This window comes from Poecile atricapillus, chromosome 1, assembly GCF_030490865.1.
Source record: "Poecile atricapillus isolate bPoeAtr1 chromosome 1, bPoeAtr1.hap1, whole genome shotgun sequence".
In the NCBI taxonomy this organism is placed as follows: Eukaryota; Metazoa; Chordata; class Aves; order Passeriformes; family Paridae; genus Poecile; species Poecile atricapillus.
This window is the reverse complement of record NC_081249.1, coordinates 173,187,717-173,210,731: the sequence shown is the minus strand read 5'-3', so window position 1 is coordinate 173,210,731 and position 23,015 is coordinate 173,187,717. Positions and strand designations below refer to the sequence as shown.

The 23,015-nt window shown below is 42.9% G+C and overlaps 1 protein-coding gene across 1 annotated transcript; it reads right to left on the bottom strand.

Annotated features, from left to right (window-relative positions):
• Positions 1–4,013: 4,013 nt before the first annotated feature.
• PLD4 (phospholipase D family member 4) lies at positions 4,014–17,738 on the bottom strand. The gene is made up of 11 exons (XM_058829495.1): positions 17,613–17,738; positions 14,692–14,781; positions 12,331–12,566; positions 11,489–11,672; positions 11,068–11,188; positions 10,604–10,731; positions 10,234–10,434; positions 9,673–9,812; positions 6,989–7,154; positions 5,861–5,957; positions 4,014–4,611 (listed from the first exon to the last, which is right to left on the bottom strand). Exons 1-11 carry the CDS (start codon positions 17,613–17,615, stop codon positions 4,394–4,396), a joined length of 1,584 nt encoding a protein of 527 aa, XP_058685478.1. The 5' UTR covers positions 17,616–17,738; the 3' UTR covers positions 4,014–4,393.
• Positions 17,739–23,015: the final 5,277 nt, after the last annotated feature.

Below are 23,015 nucleotides of genomic sequence, written 5' to 3'. Positions count from 1 at the left end.
CTGATTCTGAAAATCCCAGCTTGAATTTGCAAAACTTTACATGTACTTCACTGTCTGCTGAGGTGGATGCTTAATGACAGCACAGTTCCTAAATATAGGGGTAATGGAGACTTTTCACTCATTACAATCCCAAGCTGAATCATAGAATATGTTCAGTCAAAAGGAACCTTGAATTGTTGAATTGAATTGATTCTTGAATCCTCCCACTCCTGGCCCTGCATAGGACACCCCAAGACTCACAGTACTTGCCTGAGAGCATTGTCCAAAGGCTTCTTGAACTCTGTCAGACTTGGTGCTGTGACCACTGCCCTGGGGAGTCTGTTCCAGTGCTCAAACACTGTTTGGGTGAAAATCCTTTTCCTAACATCCATCCTAAACCACTCATGACTCAGCTACAGCCATTTCCTCAGGTCCTGTCACTGGCCACAAGAGTAAAGGGATTGGTACCTGCCCCTCTGCTTCCATTCATGAGGATGTTGAAGACCTCAATGAGCTCTCCCCTCAGTCTCCTCCAGGCTGAACAGACCAAACAACTTCAGCCATCCCTCATACAGCTTCCTCTCCAGATCTTTCATCATCCTTGGAGCCTCTTTTGGATGCTCTCAAATGTAATTTTTTTGTTGTGGCACCCAAAACTGCCCACAGGATTCCAGGTGAAGCTGCCCCAGCACAGAGAGAAGCAGGAGAATCCCCTCAAACACAAAAACATTTTCCCAGAGGACTTTACTCACTACTTCCCTGAGCAACTTGAAGTCAGCTCTCCTCCTGTCCAGAGCTGAAGTTTTGTTGTCCCTTTTCCTCCTGTCAGCAGAGATTTTAAACTCAATTTCTTTGTGGTCTCTGTGGCCAAGATGGCTGCAATCACCACTTCATTCACAAGATCCTCTCTCCAGAATGACAAGTACAGACATGCTTCATTGTTTTTCCATCCCATATTTCTCCTTATTCTACTTAGTACAGGAAAGCAGACACAGCAAAACACTGTGGAAATGGGTTGTAAGTGAAATGTGCTTGGGTGTCTAACCACATGTAGACTGGGATGTTCATTTCTACATCATAGAATCATAGAATGCTAAGGGGAAGGAAGGAACCTTAAAGATCACCCAGCTCTAACCCCCTGCCATGGGCAGGGACACTGGCCCAGCTTGCTCAGAGCCCCATCCAGCCTGGCCTTAAACTCTCCCAGGGATGGGGCAGCCACAGCCCAGCCTTCTCTGGGCAATCTGTGCCAGGGCCTCAGCACCCTCACAGTAAAGATTCTTTCCTTATCTCTGATCTAATCCTGTTTCACTTTAAAGACATTCAGAATAGAAGAGAATAGAATAGTTAATTGAAAGGGGCTCACAATAACAATTCAGTCCAATTGCTTGACCACTTTAGGAATGACCAAAACATAGGAAAAACATTAGGATTATTAAGGGCATTGTCCAAATGCCTCTTGAACACTGACAGGCTTGTGGCATTGAACACCTCTCAAGATCAGTTTGGTTTAGTGTTTGACCACTCTCTTGGTAAGGAAATGTTTCCTAGTGTCAAGTATGAACCTCCCCTGATGCAGCTTTGGACTGTTCCCACACATCCTGTCACTCGATACCAGGAAGAAATAACTGGCACCTCCCTCTCCACTTCCCCTCCTCAGGAAGCTGCACCACCACAAGCCACCCTGCAACTAAAGCTGACTTTTCTGGGCCTGTGTAGAGAGCAGAGGTCTGTGAGTCAGCACCCACAACCCAAGAGCTATCCTCTAGCAATTATGGAGATATTAATGACTGCCAAGAAATTATGTGTATCCTGATACAGCATAAATGGTAGATGAAATGTTTTTTTAGTACCTAGATGAAAGCATCAAATGTATGTTTTATCTGGAACAACTGGAAAAGGAAAATCTTGGGTAATGGCAGGAGAAAATTTAAACAGATAATACTAAAGCTTTTGGAACAAGCTGGTGTCTGATGTCTAAGGTGACTTTGTGGTCTTGGCAGTACTCACAACCCATGGAGCCAGCTAGGTTCTGTCTTGCTGTCATCTGCATTGCTGCTGCAGCACTGTAGCCACAAGGCACTGCACCAAACCAAGAGCTTCCAGAGGTGATCCTGCTGGGAGAGCAGTGCAGCAGCTCCTCCTGAAAGCCACTCCAGCAGAGCAGAGCTAATTCACACACCTTGTACTCCCTCATTACACAGGTACCTGAGATGAGCTGACCAGAGGAGAGTGTCCATGCTCAGGAGATAAACCAGCTTTTAGCTTTTAGCCTTTTTCTAGACGTGAATAAACCAATACTGACCAAAATCTGAACAGCCTGCCATCAGACCAGAAAATGATAGAATATCCTGAGTCAGAAGGGACTCACAAGGTCTAACTCCTAGCTTTACTACATAGTACAACCCCAAGAATTACACCACATGTCCAAGAGTGTAGTTCAAATGATTCTTGATGTGATAGCTTCCCTGGAGAGCCTTTCCAGTGCCCAGCCACCCTCTGGGTAAAGAATCTTTTCCTAATAGCCAATCTGCCCAAGAATGATGCTGATAAATACCAGTGGAGGCTCCAGCTTACATTTGGTATAGTCCTTAACTTGGAGAAATCACAATCTAAATTAAAGAGACAAGTAAGACATGAATGGATAAGGACTATTATTAACACTGTTTCATAAATGGAAAATAATCAAGACTCAAAGCCTGGTTATAACTCAGATGATATTCTACCTTTCTAATAGAAAACAAGTAAATAAGAATCAAGGTGTGAATGGGCTTCAAAAGTCTCACGAGAAACCAGGGAAATAATCTCAAGTTCCTTGTAGATCCAGTTCATTGTATTAACCCCTCTCACCTCCCCATATGTAGAGGAAAACCAACAGTGATGTCAGTAGAGAAAATAGAATAGCACTCTCCTAAGTGTCTATTTTTCTTTTATAAGCCAAACCTTAACCCATCTGAGGTTTATAGGGTGATAAGAAAATTCTGCCAGCTTGTCCAGAAACTCCGTCCCACTGAACAACTAATCCAGCACTGTCAGATTTGAGTTCACAAGTAGAAGAGAAAATATTCTTTTTCCTGCAATATCTGTCCTGGCCAAAAGAGAAAAACACAGCTTGGAGTGCCATCTAGAGGAATGCACGCCTCTACAGAAAACTGTTTTGTTGGTTTAAGATGTAATGTCTCACCAAGATTTTCAAGCTAACTCTAGTAAGGAAATAGGGGATGAGAGCATGAAAAGCGCCTGCATGTTCCTCCATACTTTGGCATGTATGTGAATACTCCCAAAATTTCAGTGATATCTGTACATGTAACTACATGTCGTAAAAAACTGCCACAGTAACAAGAAACATTGATTTGTAATGATGGATAAGATACTCCAAGGAATCTTGGAAGTGTCTGAAGAGATAGCTAAGGAGCAGCCTGGAAACCAAAAAGTGGAACATTGATGGGAGTCACCTCTAAAAGTCCTTATTTGCATGGGGATTTTTGTGTATGCACAGCCCTGGCAAGGCTGATGGAGCTCCAGCCCAGTGCCACTCACAGCACAGCTGGAGCACTGCTCTCCTTTCCTGTCACTTCAGAAAGTCTTCAGGGCAGAGCTGTGGTGGATCCAGATATCAGGCACCAGGTGACTCAGCTGTGGTCCCTGAGTGACTGCAGGAGGAAAGGCAACCAGAGACACAACACTGCTCAGGGCCAGCACCAGGGCAGCCCAGAAGGAGCGAGGAGGCTCTCCAAGCACTGCCCTCAGTGCAGGTGGGATGTCCTAGCCACAAGAGCACCCATGTAGCAGCTTTGCCCTGCTTGCCTGTCCTGCTTGATGCACAAGACAGACACCCAGACATCCAAACATCTCCAGGCACTTGGGGTTCCAAAGCAGCTAAGTTGGAAACTGGCCCCAAGGTTTAAATCTCAGGCATTTATCTCTATCAGCTAGCCTCAACACTTAGGCATTTTCCTGTATCTCTAATTTCTAAATGCTCTTAAAAATCTGCCCTTGCTATTGTAGTTGATCACATACATGGCTCAAATGTTAAGGTGGCCAGGAGTTTATTAAAAATGTTTAAACACATGTAAGCAAACACTGTTAATGGAACATTTAGGTTGAAATACATGGTTTCCAAAGATAAAATAGCACAGCAATAATGATCTCTGTCTCTGATGTTTGCTCTAATGCCAGACAGCTTGTCATACAACATACCTGCAATGAGGTAAGCACACAAAAAAATCAAACATCACACATTGACTAATGGTTTTGCAGGTAGAGTCAACTACCAGAAATTCTTATGTCCTCAATGTGGATGCCACAAGAAAGTGATTTCTCTGGCAAAGACAAATAGAAGAGAGTTCCTTGATTTGCACATGAACAAGATCCAAATAATATTTTTTTTTAGTTTTTATTTTAAATGTACATTTCAGTTCACTTCAGGGTCTGCCTCCCAGTTACAGTCTTTCTGTCCCTGCACATCTTCCAGATCCACCGCGTATTTGGAATTCCAGTCTCGATCAAAAAGCTCTTTCAGCTGCTCCTGGATAGGTTGTTGCCTACTTTGCAGGTTGGTCGAATTCTGTTTGATAATTAGTCCCACACCAGCTGTATCAGTGAAATAGTTTTCTGACCAATTGGAAGTCCCTATGCAATGGAAAAGTAGCTGATTAGAAAAGGTTCATTTCCCAGTGTTTTGTTTGATCTCTGGGCTTTGTTGATTTGCTCTATGACTGCAAATCTCATTAGGACCAAAGAAGCAGCAAAAATCAGGTCACCTCCTTCTCATGCCAGATCTCAGGTTTTGAAAACTTGGTATTAACTGCAACCCTGAAGGTTCATAACCTTCTGATTCATTACAGCCTGTGACAGAATGCACAAATCTACTCGTAAACATGGTAATAAAGTGCAATATTTGAGTATTAAGAGGGATAAAAGACAGTGTTTGACATGGGTTTCTGTGTTTAAAGAAAAAAGTCTTTAATAGACTTAATTCTTTTCACTTGTTAAAGGAAAACAAAAGGAGAAACTGGACTCTTGATCAATAAACCCTTGGGAGCTGTTCTGAGCTTGACATGTAAAACCTGCTTCTAAACCAGGCAAAGCTGGGAATCCAGCTGTAGACATTGTCTAGGGCTCTCTCCAAAGCTACCCCAATTCAGAAAATCAAGCCCTGTGAAAAAATACACATTTCATCACTTACGCACTTCCCCTCGTGATCGCCTTAGCCAGAAAAATCTGTCAATTCCCAGAAGGTGCTTAGGCATGAAAACAAATTATCTGCATATATGCCTTCAAGTATAAAACAAGTTATTAAAGTATTGAAGGCAATTGGAGCTGTAAACCCTCAGCCAGCTGGAAGATCAGGCTATTTGCTGGTGTGCATTGCTGGGAGGATGCACTTTCGCATCCCCTTTTTTGAGGGTTCCTAATAAGAGAGTGAAATGTAAACACCATCCTGGCTTTCAGGAACAGCACACAGTTGACATTACTGTTTTCTCATTTCCTAGAGTTCTGTTCAGCAAACAGTGCATAGAATTAATTCCTCCCAGCAGCTCCTTTTTATTAAAGCACGATAATGTTGTGTACTGGAGCACCAGCTATCGCTGTGTCGTTCTGAGCACACAGGCTGTGAAATTCCCACTGCTTGAAATTGTCACAGGCTGTGCACTCAGCCTTGTCATGCTCTGTTCTAATGGTTCACAATCATGTGAAATAATCTCTTACTGAACTTGACCTACATTACCATCTCCCCTTCACATCTGTACCTCTTTACCTAGGACAGACTTTGTTTTGTATGGCAAAATGAGGTATTTTTTGGTATTGCAGCTGATCCTGTCTCAGTCTCAGTCCAGTAGATCTGGAGATAAAGTATTTGGAATAATGGAATACATACCAATGTAGGCTACTTTATCAGTCACCATGTATTTGTTGTGATTCACTCTCCCATGAGGAATGTTTGTATGATTCAGAACGGGAACAATGAAGAGTTTCTGGAGGGAGAAAAATTAAAAATATTAACACAAATCCTAGGGTGAAGAACAGACTTCATGATAGGATAGTGCATGTTTTCTATAGTTTCAAAGAATAGAAGAGTATGGGAAGAACAGAGGAGAACATACTGCACTCTGTAATTGAATAGACCATAGAAGAGATTTTATTCCTATCCAAGAAAACTAGCAAATAATACTTCCACTATACATAAACTGGATAAGCAATTGAGATCAGATACAGATAATGTTTGCCTCACAATGTTCCATTAGTGGCACAGCTATTATCATTACAGGGCAGACAATTAAATGCAGTTTTAGGCAGCTGTTTAATAGATCTGCATTTCCCACTGATTGCTGCTCTTATTTTGTGCGAGAATGGGCTGATCACAGACACGAGGGGTACTGCAGGCAACTATAATGCCTAACTTTTTGTGTTAACTCCTACAATCTACATTTCTCCTACAATCTACATTTCCCTTTAATTTTTTTTTTCTGAAACTCATTCCTCCTTCTGTGATACCTCTCTGTTGTGATTACTGGATCATGTTGGGAGCATCCACACCATCCCCACTCCACTTGATGCATTCCAGCCTAATGCCTTTGGCCTGAGTGCAATATTTGGTGTTCAAGAATAGATCTATTTGTATAGGCAGACAGCCGAGCTCTCAGTTTTAAAAAACTGATAGCAATTAGACTGATTTAACATATTCCATGCAGGAAAAGGAGCACTAAGTTATCATATGAATTGTTAACTGTTACAGTGCTCAGCAAAAGAAACTGCCAGGATAATGTCTCAAGTGCCACAGCCAGGCACATACCTGATATCACTAGTAGCTTGAAAAAGCTGCTTCCTCAAAGATTATTTATTGAGCCTTATTTTCACAAAAATGGGAAGCAGTGACTGCAAAAACAGACAACCCACTTCTCCAAAAGCTAATATCTGTACACACAAACAGCAGCCAAAGTCTCAAAAATCAGTGTGGCGCCTTATCCTCAAGCTGTCTTTCCAAAATCAGGTTTCTTATTCATACCACGTCAACACTGATGTAGACATGTGGGTTGTTGAGAGCACGCAGGGACCTCAGATAGTGGAGCATGGCTGGGTCAGTGTATGCCCAGCAGCTGACCAGAAGCCGGACTTGCACTCTGTGGTTGAAAGCCGCACGTCTCAGGGCGTTGTCAATGGCTGGCCAGTATCTGCAGGAAAGGAGGTGTGTGCAAGAAGGGATATATATTATTTTATTATATTATTTAAACAGTTCACTAGAAAGCTGTGACGTTAAACTGAGACTATGAGTGATGGTGCACAGATGGGAGTTCTGATGTCTAGTAAGTGAAGCACTTGTGGTTTCCCTGGAGGTACAAACAAGGTTTCTGCCTTCTACCAAGTCTGTTCTTTTCACAGAATGTGTTTTGGGACCTCCAGACTCTGCCAAATTGGGGTGAAATTCATGCAAAAGTTTAAAGCTAAGTAAAGTGCACATACACAGATACATGCACAGCATGGTGCCACCATGCTCATCTCCTTAGGGAACCAAAGAAAACAATAGCAACTCCAGGGCAAAGCCAGTTCATACAGCACAGAGTAGAAAGGGCAATGCAGAGCCCAGAGAAAAGTCTAAGAACCATTTTTCAGAATATGGCTTTTTCACCCCCTGGAGACTGTTTCAAATGTCTGCAGTGGTCTTGTGCCATCAGCCAGCCTGGGCAGACTCTATCCCTCCCTACCCCTCCCTGTCCTCATTGTGTGTGTCCAAGGTAATGGACACAGCTGTGCTCTCCATGTTCCCTGAACGTGTTCCCTGAACATGGGAAAATCTGTTTTCCTGGCACTTGTGTTGACAGTAGCTATGGGGAACATTTTTAACATCCTTCACCCAGCTACACAACACTAAGAGCTGGACAATGTGCATCCCAGGGCTGGTAACTCCAAACACCCACATGGCATTTTCATTCCACAGATACTAACAAATGCTGCACAGAGGGAAATGAGCATGTTTACTACAGATTGGTGGGCTGATACAGAGAGAGGTCCAGCATTTGCTCACAGTCCCATGAGCAATGATGAATTAATTTGCCTAATTTAATCCTTTTGGTTTTATGTACAAAGGCCTGAATTCTCTAATCCTCCCCACTGCATCATCCTACTGCAATCAATGGCCTGACTCAGGTTTGTGGCTCAGGCTTGACTTATAGATCCTGAAAAGCTTGGAAAATCATGCTATTTGAAATGTAATTTTTGAATGGTTTAATTTTTTTAAATATATCAGTTTCTAGTTGATTAACACTCAGGGATTAGACAGCAGCTTTGTTCCCTCTGCCTCAGCTGCTGGAGGAGCCTAACCTGAACTAATCAGCTTCAATTCATGGCACTACAGCTGGTTGCTGTGGAGATAGCCCGAGGCCCTGCACCACTTTCCCTGGGCCTCTCAAACTCTTGTTTGCATCTGATCAGTCCTAGATGTCACAAACTGTGGATTAAGCTTTCAGATGAAGAATAAGGAGTATTAATGCATTCAATCCTAAGGGGAAAAAGAGACTTTCTGGGAATATACTCTTGGCTAAAATCAGAAGATGAGAAACCCAGAGACTCAACTATACTACATAGAAACCAAAAAACCTCTGAGCTGTTTGATTTATTAAATATATCCTCCAAGCAGAAGCTAGTCTCAAGATTTTGTTTCTTGGACAGTAGAATTATCTGTGTCTCTCTATTATCCTAAAATCTCCCCCATAACACACCTATGCCCCTGCTGAACAACAGAGGCTTTACCCATTTGTGACAGAGGACATAAGGCATGGTATCATTCTGGCTAAATGACAGCCTACAGCTTACACTGTTCAACAAGCCATGTTGTACAGAATTCTTTCACTTGAGCTTTCTCAGATTATTTAGATGGTTGGAAAACTCAGAAATGTTTTAAGCAGATAATTCAGAGCACTTGGTTGCATGTAAACATCCTAATTCGAGCATATCTAAGAGGATTTGGGAGTCTTAGTGCTGCCCCATGACTGACTAACTTTCTGTGCTGTTCAGGGTTGGGTTGATGTGCATAGTTCTGCTGTGACCTTGGGCAGAGTCTGGGGCCATGGCAGTGGTTCACCACACACAGGCTCAAGGCCAGGCTGGATGGGGTTTGAGCAGCCTGGTCTAGTGAAAGGTGACCCTGCCCATGGCACAGGAGGGGAGGAATGAGGTGGTCTGTAACCCAGACCATTCTATGACTCTGTGATTACTCCAAGTCACCACTTTTCTCTGAAGCTGCTGCTGGAACTTAGATGGAATTATTAAAAACAAAACCAAACCACCAAACAACAACAACCAAAAAAAACCCAACAACAACAACCAGAAAAACACCTACACCCAAACAAAAAACCCAAAAGTTTATTTTAGAGGCTGTTCCAGCTCTCACTGCAAAGGTCAGGAGAGTCAAGAACCACCCTCTAAACTATGTGTCAAGTTCATCAAGCAGGAAACAGAGCAGCAAGTCAAGATTCTTCAAAAGTAAAAGCACAACTCCCTGGCACAACTTTTCCATTTCCTCTCATCCTGTCCCTTGGGACCTGAGAGGCACAGTCTAGGGAATGGTTGTGAATGCAGAGCAAAGCCTCAATTCTCTCCACTCTGAATATTTTCATTGCAGAAGGAGGGGGATCACATATTTTTTTCTTTAAATAGTAAAAGTAACTGATCTGCTCAGGGTTAAAGTTGTACCTTTTTGGAAGGACAAAACGGCTGGTAGGGAAATATTCCATAACAGAAACATAGACAAACTTCTGTGCCTGGCTGATAATACTGAGTATAGCATAGAGGTCATGGGTGCGACCTTCTGGACAAAATGCTGGAGGGGAGGCCTGTAAAAAAAAACAAAAAACAACCACATAGCTAAGCAATTTTATTTTTTTTTTTCCTCTCAGACTGAAATTCATTTATGTTTAAATCTGTCTAGTTTTCATTAAAATATTACAAAGCTCTTGAGATGGACCACCATCTTTCCTCATACTTTCCATATCCTTCTGGGTCAGATAATTACTGATATATTGAGCCTACAGGTGATTAGAAGAGACCTGCACACTATTCCTGCCATACAATTTGACAGCTAATGCTGGGTTTATCCCTATTCTATCCCTATTCTTTGAATAGGTCCAGAGAAACCTAAGGAACAAAATCTTATCCACCTGGAACACAAGCAGCTGAGGAGGACTACTGAAGAAACTTTCCTGCTCAATCCTTCAACAGTTTACAATCTGTCATGTTGTTTTCAAACATACTTACAGAAAAATAGGTTTCTGTCAAGATTCCATTAAATTCTACTTCCAGAGGCCGATGATTGTTAATGTGGGTAGAATAATTAAGAGGCCAAGGGAATGGGATGGTAGAGTTAGGATATCCAACATCCCAGTAGGTACTAAATGTTTTCCAGAGGTCTTTGGCCAGACAGCTGCAGTTATACATCACAGCACCAAACTCTTTCACCTGCAAAGAGAGCAAGCTGTGTCACAGCCCCAGAATGAGTCACCTCCAGGGCTTTCTTTGCTGTTTCTTCTGCTTTGACAATATTTTACACTATTACAATTTTTTCTCTGTTATCTGCTAGAACATGAATTTTCCCCCAGATTTTTGAATATGTAGCAGCAGAGGTTACCTGAGATAAAGATCTCCAGTCCATGTTTGCACTACCAATATATATGTGTTTCATGTCTACTATCCAGAATTTGCTATGCAACACTCCCCCTGTCAAACGTCCAAAATCAATCTTTTTCACATGAGCCCCTGAAGAAAGATGGGGAGGGGAAAAAAGAGTTTAGATGTAGCATGGACACCCAGAACACATCTGCATGTCTGACTCTTGCAGGCAGTAACAACTACCAAAATTCACAAGCACACATTCCTGGGAACACAGTAACTTGAAATAAAATATTCAAAATGTGAAGTTTCAGAAAATCCTAAAGAGCATGGAAACACAGAAAGAAAGCATGAACTAGTGAGCAGACAGTGCTGTGAATCCATGTAAGCACCACACCAGAACAGACCTTGGAGAAACAGTTTCCCCAGATGCCTTTTTGCGATACAGAAGCTCTGAATGGATCACTGAAGGGAAATAATTACCTTTTTTCTCTAAAAGCTCAAGGTCTGTTGATTTTGTAGCCAGAGTTGGTGAACTTGCTGCAATATACAAAGAGACGTTCTCTGCGAGTAGCCTCTCAAACCTCTGCAGAATATCTTCACCCTGTGTGGCACATCGGTATTTTTTATATTTTGTTAGAGAAAGTGTAGTAAGATCCATGCAAATTCAGTGTTACTAATGAGAATCCCAGCACAAGGAAGGTCAGAAATTTCACCCATTTCAGCCTAACTTGATTGAAGGAGGAAAGTTGGAGTGTTGCTTCAGAACAGCATGGAAAACCTTCCTGGATTCGCAGGAGGAGTCAAGCAATGTCTCTGGGAGACAGACCACACAGCCAACCTGCCCTCTGCCACATGTACATGAGATAAAAAACCAAAGTTGTGCTTGTTGATTTTACATTACCCGCTTGGAGGAGGAGTCGTTGACACTGATATCCTTCCCAGTAAGAGACCAATAGTAAGAAGCCACATAAACTTTTTCCTGGGCTAGATCAAGCAGTCTCATCCAGGCTTGGTACAAGGGTTTGGCTGCGGTGCTGTTTATCTCGAAGGGTAAGTCATAAGGAACATTTTCCACAAGTTCAAAGCTGCAATGGCAATTTTGTATTGTGAAGCAAGTGACTGTGACCCCAACAGGACACCAAGCACTTGTCAGGCCACACAGCTGGCCCTGCTGGGTGTCAACCTCCACAGCAAACAAGATGAGCTGGACAAACAGGCTGGAAGTGCTTTCTACCCCTAATTTTTATAGCCAGATTTATATTGTTGTCCAGTGGCCTCTCAAATTCAGCAGAATGGTTTCTCAGTAGCCATGGTGAGCTTTTTATTTTGCCATGCCTATGATATGGAGAAAAGCAAACTCCCAGAACTGGATGTTGCTTGGGTACCCTCTTCACCCTCTCCCAGCACAGACATTCCCTGCCCCTGCAGCCTCTGAGAAAGGCTGCTCTGCCAGCTGGTCACTCTGCTGACACAAAAGGAGGATGGCTGGAGGTGCCAGAGGAGCAACCGAGCTGAGATGGACGCACAAGTGCAGGACTGTGAGAGGAGCTGTGACGCTGCCCCTCACAGCAGGCAACTACCAAATACCCAGTGCCTAAACAGCACCCCCCTCTTCCCAAATTAGTGTGCTTCATCACTTATGATAGAGTGGGAAGAGAATAAAACCCATCCTGACATTATCAGTACTGTAACTATTTCTCCATCTGGTGATGGCTTTTCCATGTGCCATCTAACCTGACTCACCTGCAGGAGTCATTGGACCTCTTGGTGCCCTCCTCAGTTATTGTGGCTCTTGGGAGGTCTCTGTAGAGTCCTTCTTCCTCTGGGAGGTCTCTGTAGAGTCCTTCTTCCTCCTCCACCTTTCTGTAAATGCTGACAACTGCTGCTTCTTCGTTAGCATCAACTGTGCTGTCCACACTCATGAAGTAAACAGCCATCAGGACAAGACCAAGCGTCAAAATTGCCCCTAAGATCTGAAACTAGAACAGAACCCACAGAGGAGAAGATTTAAGTGATCACCAAGATAACCAGCTAATGGATGATTACCTGTGAATAAATCACAGTCTTTGAATAGCAGATCTGTTTGCAGCTACTGCCAGACATTGTTCTTAGATGCAGCACTGAAAGTGAGGAACAGCTGTTCAAGGTCTGCTTGGACAGGGCAGAGAAACCTCATCTAGCTGAATATGTCCCTTCTCTCAGCAGGGAGGTTGGACTAGATGACCTTTAAAAGGTCCCTTTAAACTTAAATGAGGTGCAGAGAAAAGAACCAAAACTTGCCAAAATTATTCACACTGAAATCCCAAAATCAGGGAAGAAAAGTGAACAAAGAGACAGGAGAAGAAACTGAAGAAATGAAATACTAAAAAACAGAGAAAATTCTGAAACTAAGTGAAAACAATAAAAGCCAATTGAATGACATGAAGTGCAGGGAAATGGACCAAAGCTTGCCCAATTGATCCTCATAGAAATGTCAAGATTTCATTCCCTTTCCTGAAAGGAAGGGAATGAAGTCTTGAAATCAGAGAACCAAATGGAACAAACACTTTTGAAAGGCGATATAATCAAATAAAGTTTGGAATTTTGGAAAAAAAAAAAAAAAAGAAAATTTGGAAATGGAAATATATTGATTTATGTGAATACCATTATTTTAGTTCCATTTTTTTATTTAATATTTTTCTGCCAACGTATCAATCCCTTGTTTTTTTCACAAATTTTGTGATTAATTTGACATTGATTAGAATTATTTTAGCACAGGACCAATGGATGTTCAACCAAATTTCTACCAAAATCAAAATGAGGCAATTCCTAACACAAGATTAGCTGTGGGATTAAGCCAAGCGTTACCATTAAAAAGGAAGTTTGTGTTGTCAGGGCTATAAAAACGGTTCAGAAAGTGTCAGAGGGAGAAAGATACTTTGTGTTTTCTGAACATGTTCTGGTTTTGTCTTAAACCTCCCTTAACTGAAACTACACAAATCTCATTTATCCATGTGAACTGTTTTCCCATGTCATTCTAGTGTGGTAAGTTAGTTTCATTTCCCTTTTGCTGCACTTTCATTTATTTTCCTGAATGTAGATGGGAAAAAAAAAAGTAGCCTGGTTACCTGGTAGCTTCAGATCTGGAGTCCAGCCACTCACATGCTGAAAATTATAGCACCAGGCTCTAAATGCTGCCCTTTACTGAGCAGGAAAAGACAGCCAGCCATACATGTAGATGTATTTCCCTCCATTATCATGTCTGGCTCCCCATGGCAGTTCTTGGGAGCTGGAGCCATCCACCAGCCTGTGATAGGCAACACCCACTTGAGCTTCTGAGCTTCCAGGCAGGAGAACCGAGTCTGAGGTGATCATGAGGCTGTAGCCATAAATCTGAGCTCCCAAAAGGGCACATGGGGAAACCACGCAGAAACCACTTGCCTCTGAAAGTTTCTATTTCAGTTTCTATGTGGATAACGTTTACTGCTTTTAATTTTCTCTTTTTTTCTTTTTTTCTTAAAATCTACCATGCTGATATCGATTTCAGGCAGTTTTTTTGTTTTGAATGAAATAATAATTTTTAAACTATCTACTTAAATTTTTGCCCTCTGGCTTGTTCTCCACTTCACCACAAAAAAAAAAAAAATCTCACCAATTTTTAACAGTTTCTGTATTTCATGAACACATTAGCAGGACTTAAACAGGTTTTAGAAGACATTTCTAAGGTAAGAAATCTATTGTGAAGTCACATCACGGCTGACACCATGCTACTCACTGTGATGTCCAGGCACTCTGGGCACCTGAATAAATGAACAGATGAATACATGAATAAATGCTGTGCCAATGGTGGCAGTGAGGCTGTTTGTACGAGCATGGTTTCCTTGTCCTGAGCCAGACGGAGCTGCAGGATTTATCTCCAAATTACTCCCTCTGGGCAAGGTTTGATCAGTCTACCAGATAAATCAATGAGGGTTTTGTCACTCACTTGTTTACAAATAGGATTGAAACCTACACAGATTTCTAAAATGGCCAATAAAATAATTCTTCTTAACCTGTTATTTCTTTTCAGAAATGTCAACACAATCTCAGCTCCTGTAAGCAAATGTGGTGTATCCCAGTAATTACCGTTTTGACGTCTTTTTGATTGTTCACGCCTGATTTCATGTTGGAGGACTCATTAAACATCAGGGATGTTTTCAATGCTTTTTTCACAATCTGCAAAACAGAAATGTATGCAAGGGGAAAAATAAAGCTTTATGACAACATTTGTGTACAGCCAATTACAGACAAAAAGTGCAGGTTACTGCCACTGCTTTACACAGCGCTCTGAGGTTTGAGTATGGATCTGTGCAACATCCTCCCTGTGTTATGGGTCTTGAGTGACATTAACAGATTCCAAAGTGACAGAGAGACGTGTAGCCACAGTTTTTCCCCAGTGCTGTTTACAAACAAAAATCCCTGCAGTAATTAATGTGTAAACAACTGCATCACTGCCTCTTCCAGCCATCCTTCAACACCCACTTTTGTCCTATTGCAAGCGAACATATTTGCCAACAAGCAGTAATTAAATGCAGAAGCAGTGGGTGATAGTGTGCAGCATCAGTCTCATCCTGCGTGTGACTCTGTCAGGCTTCTCTCTTCCTGTGCCTGTGAGTTGTCTTCAATGCCAGTGTCTCTTCCAGAAGTCACTCTGTTAAGGGCACAGGAACCAGGCTGAAATAAAAACTCCCCTGTTGCAGTCATGACTCTAGAAAATAAGTTATCTTCTTTTCCTTCTCAGGCAGCATGTGTCCAATCTTGTGATACCACCAGCAGAGGCAACCATAAGAGCAAGAACCAAAATATGCCAATATGACAGCAGATGGCCAGACAGGGGGAGTGGGCACTTGCCTATTTTACCTTCTCAAAAACTTGACACATGCCCAGTGGGTCATGAATCATCCCTGCATTGGCAGAGTTGAATTTACACCACAGGAACCTGATGACACATTTGATTCTCAGAAGCAAGAAGCAGATCCTGGGGCACAGCAGATCTCAGAAGGTGCTACCAGATGATAACACCACCTGCCCAGTCCCTGAACAACTGCTTCTGCCCCCTGAGCCTCTGGGCATTTGTAGCCTGGAGGATGAGCCTGCTGCAGTGTCCTTGGATATGGAGTTGCTCTGTGGGTGCCACACTCAAGTTTTACGTAGGAAAGATCCTGCCAGACTTGTCCCATGTGTTCACAGCTGTTGTCACCTGAACTGGGTGGGCTTATGGTGTCTGGCCTCCCCCAGCAGCAAAGCAGCATGGCCATACACATTCCCTGCTGCTTCCTGCCCACTCCACCGTTCTGTATGGATGCTGTGGCTGCATGGAACAGGCAGGGGCTGGGCACTGCCCAGACACAGCCACAAGGGCTTCCTGTGGGACTCGACTCACAGGCACTGGTGGGGCTTGACCAAAGAGGTGGAGGATGTCTTGGAGGACAAGGGAGGTGGCTCTGAAACAGTGACTTGGGGAACACAGAGAGGGATGTGGAAAGGGAGGGCCTGTGGTAAAAGAGCAGACAAGAGAGAATGACAAAGATGGAAAAGGTGGAGGGGGAAGAAAACATACAAACACTCCTGCTTTGAAAGCACACTGGAGCTACATAGAAGAAAGCCATGTTTCCATTTCAGGACCTGCTTGTTTTATCAGCTGTAATCACCATAGCAAGGGCCACTTCCCAAAGCAGTTTTACTCACACTTTTTGCTGCCACTTCTGTATTCTACCCCAGGCTCAGCTGCAAGCTTTGACACTAGAAATAGTTACAAATGGAGTGGCTGCCAGCAGTGAAGGACAGTTGGCCATTCCCATACCTCTGAAATCCCAGTTCATGTTTTTATAAAGACCTACTGTCTTACCCCAAAGAGCTGACAGCCCAAGCCATTGGGGGTATAACCCACCACACAGAGAAAGGTGTGTGACAGCAACACACATGAGAGGAAGTGGTCACATTCCAATCCCAAAATCTTAGTGAGAAGAAAGGGAAGAGAGAGCAGGAGAGAAGATGTGAAAGATTTGGGTAGGAAAGTGAGGCAAAGGTATTTTAAAGGAGGAGGAGAAAGGCATCTGACAAATAGCAGCAGCCCTTTAGGCTGGGCCAGGAGAGCCACGGAGGGTGCAGGTCACACTCCAGAGTTGTGGCTTTGACACAGCTGTCCCAGTCAGGGCTGGCCTGGAACAAACAGCCACCACGGGTGCTTCTCATCACAGAACTGGAGCTGAAAGGAGTTGCCTTGTCCCTCTGGCTCCCAAAGTCACATCTAGTGACCCAGGCGGTGTCTTGGTAAGAAACTGCAGGTGGCTGTGCTTTTAGAGCCACATGACGGCCTCAGATGGATGGAGTTTACCAGAAACAACTTGTTTCACTTCTCTTTTTCCGCAACAATTACAAAATGTCTTCCAAAAGCAGCGTTTTTCTTAAAATACAAAGGTGAGCAGATTTGGTATGTGCTGTGATAGAATCATCTACCATTCTGTTCAAACAAAGCCCTTCTCGATGTCTTTGACTGGTGATGAGTCCCACCTGCTGTACAGAAGTTGTGAGAACTGCTTTAAAACAGTTTCGTTTTCAAGAAGGGAAACATCACAGACGCAACCAGAATTCCTAAGAATAATATTGTAGCTAGTCAGCAATTAACTGCATCTCCCTCGAAGCTTTCAGCGCTCTACCAGCTGCCAGTGTCAATGCCTGAAGTTCATCCAAGAGCAATAAATTTAAGCACTATTAAGCACTGCTTCACAGGCTGGGACACCAGCTAATGCCAGTCTGGTGAGTACCCACAGGACACTGATTTTTATAACATTAAGGTTGCTTTCTCCTTGCCTCTGAAATACCTCTTGGTACCTCATGTCTCCACCAGCAACAAATCGTGTCAGACTGACTTTCAAACACAAGAATGTGATTTTTCACTGTACAAAATCCACCCCAGGAGCTGTTGGAAGTTCCTCAGATGAACAAGGTACATTCTTCTCACAGCCACTCCCCAGCTCTCTCAAGATGATGACAAATGTACTTACCATCCTGGAAGGTCTCCTCCTGCGTGGATATCCCACTGCACTCTGATGTTACTCCCAGCCTTATGTACAAGAGGTAGTACTCATGCTCTGTCAGCACATTTGTTTAGGGTTCTTCTGTTTTTTTCCCCCTCCTTCTGTGGATCACTTCCTCCTAGACACTGAGTTTTACAATGTGTACTGACTGGGTGCTAAGTTATCATACAGTTGTTGTGACCCAATTCTTAAAGCTCCAGGTCCTGATCCTCATGTTGAGGATCATGTATGATCCTCAAGCCATAACTTGGTTGGATGGGGAAGCTCCCACTCAGTGGTGGAAAGTCAGAGTCCAGATCAGCATGAGAGGATACTCACTGTTTGGAAGGACTGCTCAGCTTTGGGTAGCAGCCAAAACATGGCTCTGTTTTCAATGCATTATTCTTAACCAGAAGCTTCATTTTAAGCAGATGAACAAACCCTCCAAAACAACCTCTCTACAAAGTTTTTATTGAAAGCACTTTCCTGCTCAGTCATGCTTGGACAAACACGAGAGAGCAAGCCAGCTCCTTTGAAACAGTGCAGCCCTCATCCTGAACACGTGGCATTTGGAATTTGCAGTGACGCTGTTGAGGGGTTATAGCTGACATTGAGTTTGGGGCAGCTTCTAAGAAATTGTGCCTTCTGTAAAAATCCAAAGGCTGCACTTCAGCTGACACAAATCACTCTGGGAATGCTGCTGTTGTTTTGCAGGCAGCCTCTTATTCCTACTGACCCCAAGGATGCAGTTCCCTAGTGCAGTACCAGAGGAAGGATGCTGTAAGGAGTCAGTGGAGAGACAGCTTGGAACACAAGGCTCTAGCACACCTTGTATTAAGCTGCTGAAGACGGGAAAAATAAGGAGCCAGAGGATAGGTCTGGTACAACAGAAAGAGGCCTTTCCCTGGGAAGCTGCAAGTGCCATGAGTCCTCTGCTTCCCTCAAGACCAAAATACAAGCATGAACTCAAAGAAGCCCAAAAAGTAGTAGAGCGTATAGGACACCTCTCTGCCCAGCTACCTCACTCCTGAATTACTGCTGTGCACAGATCACTTATCATGGGAGCCATCCCAAATCTCTGTCACAACAGGACTTAAAGCAGAGGCTGCTGCTGTCCCTGTAGATCTGGGTTACCAGAAAGCTGGAGGCAGGATCTGCAGACAATGAAAAGAGCTCTGGAAAGCCACCCCTGCTAAAGGTCCAAATCAGCCCCAGGAAGTGTCCCTGGCCCTCAGATGACTTCAGAGGCTGAGCATTCAAACTAAATATTTCAGCTAAGCTCCTGCTTGTGTGCGGGACTGAAATCCTGGCATGAACTATGTCAACCTCAGTCACAAAAGCTCCCACTGACTTTGGGATCGAGCCACACAGGCAGCAGCACCTTTTTACAAAGTTCAGGATTTATCATTTATTTCTCCAACATCACAAGTTCAGTTCAAGTGGGTTGTATCAGAGAAAAAGCAGCTTCCAGGAAAAAAGACCTGTATTTCTCCTCCTCTTCGTCAGCTCTCTAACCACTTGCAGCTCTGATAAATTCCACTGTCCTCCTCCAGTCCAGCCTGCAAAATCCTGGTTTCCTTCTACTCATCTGATCTCACATACCAGCCCAACAATTCTGCATTTCTGATCTTACTAACAGTGCTGTAGCTATGACAGTTTCAGGATGGAAGCAGATTTATGGGTAGAATATGGTTCTATTTGACCAATTCATGCAGCTGGGGGGAGGAAACAAAAAAATAGCAGGGTTTAGAGCAAACAGGAAATTTTCTTTATTCTTCCTCTTCCCCGTCTCTCAGACAAGGCGCCTTCTACCAGTTGCTCTGGCTGACTTGCCACCATCCCACACACAGAGTAAATTCATCTCTTGCTGTATGGCTGGGTGGCACTCCGTGGTTAACATGTTCCCTCTGAAAGTCATGCCTCATCCAGTTTGTTAGAGATGCATTAAAAGATAGAGTGAAAGAGCTTTTTCTGCCTGTGTGGGAGGTTTGCTAAGAAGAAACTGCCAGTTTAACACATTCTCATCTCTGAGAGCTAATTATAGACAAAAACATCAGTACCACTGCAGAGATTACTACAAAACTACACTTTCTGTTTCATGAGAACAAGGCTGGGCTCCAAATACCAACAGTTGACAGAAGGATGGGAGGCAGAAACAGCCAAGGACCATACATTTGAGAAGAAAAATGCTCTATTTATACTTTGTGCCATCAGATTGTATACTTAAATTAGCTGGGGAGGGGGGACCCAAAGAAGTTATTTCAAGTTTAGAACTGGGAAGTGATTCAGATGATAAGCCTAGGGAAAATTTCAAAGTCTGAATAAAATTGTGATTTGTTTGGAAGTATTTTTAAAGATTTACTCAATTTCCACTTTTTAAAATATTCAGTAAATTCACTAAGATATCTGACCATGGACTTGAAACATTTAACTTGAAATATTTAGCTCACTTGGAATAATGTTATTCAGCCTAAAATGAAATACTAAAGCCTGCCAGCCATGTTTTGTTTGGAAAAATATTTAAATTGCAAACAAATAAATAAAGCCATGAATATATAGTGCAAGAGAGTTCTTCACTGTCTCTGTATTGTCACTCACTGTCTTGTCACTCACCCTCCAGTCACACCTGGGAAAGATGACTTGCAAGTATTAGGAAAATACTTCAGTGTGTGTTAGTGTTGAATGTATTTTGTATTGTAAAAATTTTATTCCTTCTCTCTGTGGTTATTGCTTTTGCTGAAACCAAACCTCACCCATGCCTCTAGATCTCCTCTGGGAAGTGCCAGGTGGATGCTGTATTTTGAGATTTTTGCTGGGTTTTTTCCTTCCTCTGATTTGAATGTTGACAGAAGCATTTAATATTGAACAAACCCAGCTCTTTTGGCAAGAACAGTATTTCCAGTATTTCTGTTTAGAGGAAAAAAGGCTAAATCAGGGTAGAGTGCTACTTTCTTATATTCATTGTTCTTGGCTTCGGTTGCTCAGCCCACATCAATCACAGAGCTCAGCAGACACTAAAATAAAACACCTTTCCCAGGAAACTGCACAGGTGTCGTGGTTTTAAACCAGTAACTAAAAAAAAATTACTTATTTCTTGCTGTGAGATATGGATTAGAAAAAGAGCAAAACAGGCTTAAAACTTAAAAGGAATAAAGACAGTTTATTAACAAACTACAAGAATAAGAATACCAGAATAAACTTCCAGAAAACCCTTTTATCTCCCACTACTTGACCATTTCTTTGTACACATGACAACATAGAGACAAGAAAACTTTAGAACTTTGGTGGTTAAAAACAGTCCCAATCCTTGCTACAGTCTTTTCATCAGTCTTTGTAGAGAAACAGAAGTCTCTTTCTGCTAACTTATGGAGTTTCTCACAAGAAAACTATTTCTGTTCTAGTTTTCTATTGCTCTGATGTCAGCTTCCTGGAAATCTGTTATCAGTTCTTCTCCTCCCATTTCACATCACTCTGAGGTGTGTATGGGCCATGAGTTTAGGGATGTCATTTTAAGGTTAAGTCATTCAAAGGCAAAAGTCTTCTTCATCTGTCTCTGTGAGATTTCCTGGAAAACAGTTTTCTCATTGCCCCCAAAGCTTCAAAATTTTCGCTCTACTCAGTTCCAGCAACTCACTGTATCACAATTACTCTCTTTTCCTCAAAATCCACACTTTGAATACTCTATTCCTCCCAATATACTCTGTCATGAATTAAAGGAGTCTTTTTAAACTACTATTGTCCATCTCCATAGCTTTAACAGAAAGATATTTCAGCTGTAAAGCATCTCCTTATTCTCTCTTTCCTATTTAAAACTTAACTCTTTTTCTCACTGTTTTTGGTGGTTCTATGATGTCTTTTTTATGTTGATTGTCTCTCTCTTTCTCTGTCTTTCTGGGAAAAAGGAGTAATCTGTACGTTTTATCCAGGTACTAAAAGAATTAAAAGCTTTAGAAAAGCTGCAAGGGTTCATGGTGTCAGGTTTCAGTCCAGCAGCAGCAGAAACTGAAAACTAAACCAGGCTGAGCAGCTCTGCTTTCTTTTCTCTCTCCCCCCCACCCTCATCTTCTGCGGCCTTATCCGGCCTGGGGGGGGGGGTGAAGAAGAGGCCTCAACAGAGCCTTGTTACCTTCTCAAAAGCCAGAAACAAAAGAGGCCCAGAGTGCTCTGACTTTACATCTTAAGGAGGTGTTCACAAGTTGATCCAACTTTCTAATGGTCAAAACTGCTGCCAATTCTCAGAAATGACCGATAATTGGTCAGAAGGAAAGATTCCCATCAGCCACCAGCAGTTTCAACTTCCTTAGCTCTCAAAGCTATCTTAAAGGTAAAGCTACCCCATGACAACAGGTGAGCTCTTGTGTGCTGGTGCTCAGAGTCTTTGCAGGGTTACATCCAAAAGGGTGCGTTCCATTAGGGAAAGCAACACCCCTGCAGGCAAACTGCTCCCTGCTGCCCCACACCAACCCCATCTCACCAGCTGAGACCAGCAGGGCTTCGCTCTTCAGCAGCCCATGGATGTCCTTGCTGAGAAAGACACGGTGCCCTCCCACCATCACTTGGGCAGAACCCAGCAGATAAGGGTCTACCTCTGGATCTTCACACAACATCCAAAAAAAGAGAACCTGTCTCCTCCAAAGAATTAAAAGTTTTGTTTTGAGAAGGGATCCTGAAACCCTGCTCAAGGCAAAGCATTCTGATGTTCCCTGCTATGTACACATGGAAAACCAGGCTTTATTTCCCAAAGCAGCTGAGGATGTTGGAAGCCAAACTTGCAGCTGAAGGCTCAGCAGGAAGGTGCACAGAGGAGATCATTACTTTTCCCATCTATCCTTTATTTTTCAATTCTAGCAGCTTTCATTATGTTGCAAATAGTTTTGGCTACAGTTCCACCGCCTCTTATGTTTACTCAGTCAAACCGTTAAAAATTAATGAAGTGGGTGCACTATTGATTTCAGAAGGGCCCTTTGCACAGCATCCCAACTCAAACACTGCTCCTGTCAGGGAAACCTGGGGAGAGGCAATATTGTTAGTGTGTAATCCAGCCCTGCACTGTAGACAACACAGAAAACCTCTGCAGAGACAGCACATGAACTAAGCTTCAGAAGGCTTTTTAAGAGAGGGTAAGATTTATTATTTTTTTAAACACAAAATCCCTCCCTAAAATTTTTAAGTGTAAAAGATTTCCATGTTCAAGTACCTAACGGAAAGGTAACCGGGAATGGAAAATCTCCCAGTGCTTCTAGTTAGGGACTAGTATTTTCTTCCTCTTTCTGTGTCTTATTGCTGGCAAACAATGCCATGTTTTCATCAGCTGCACGTGTTCTGCTTCCTACAGGAGCTGTGCTAATGCAGAGTCCCACGTGGCACCAGGCAGGGTTGGGGAGGCTGAAG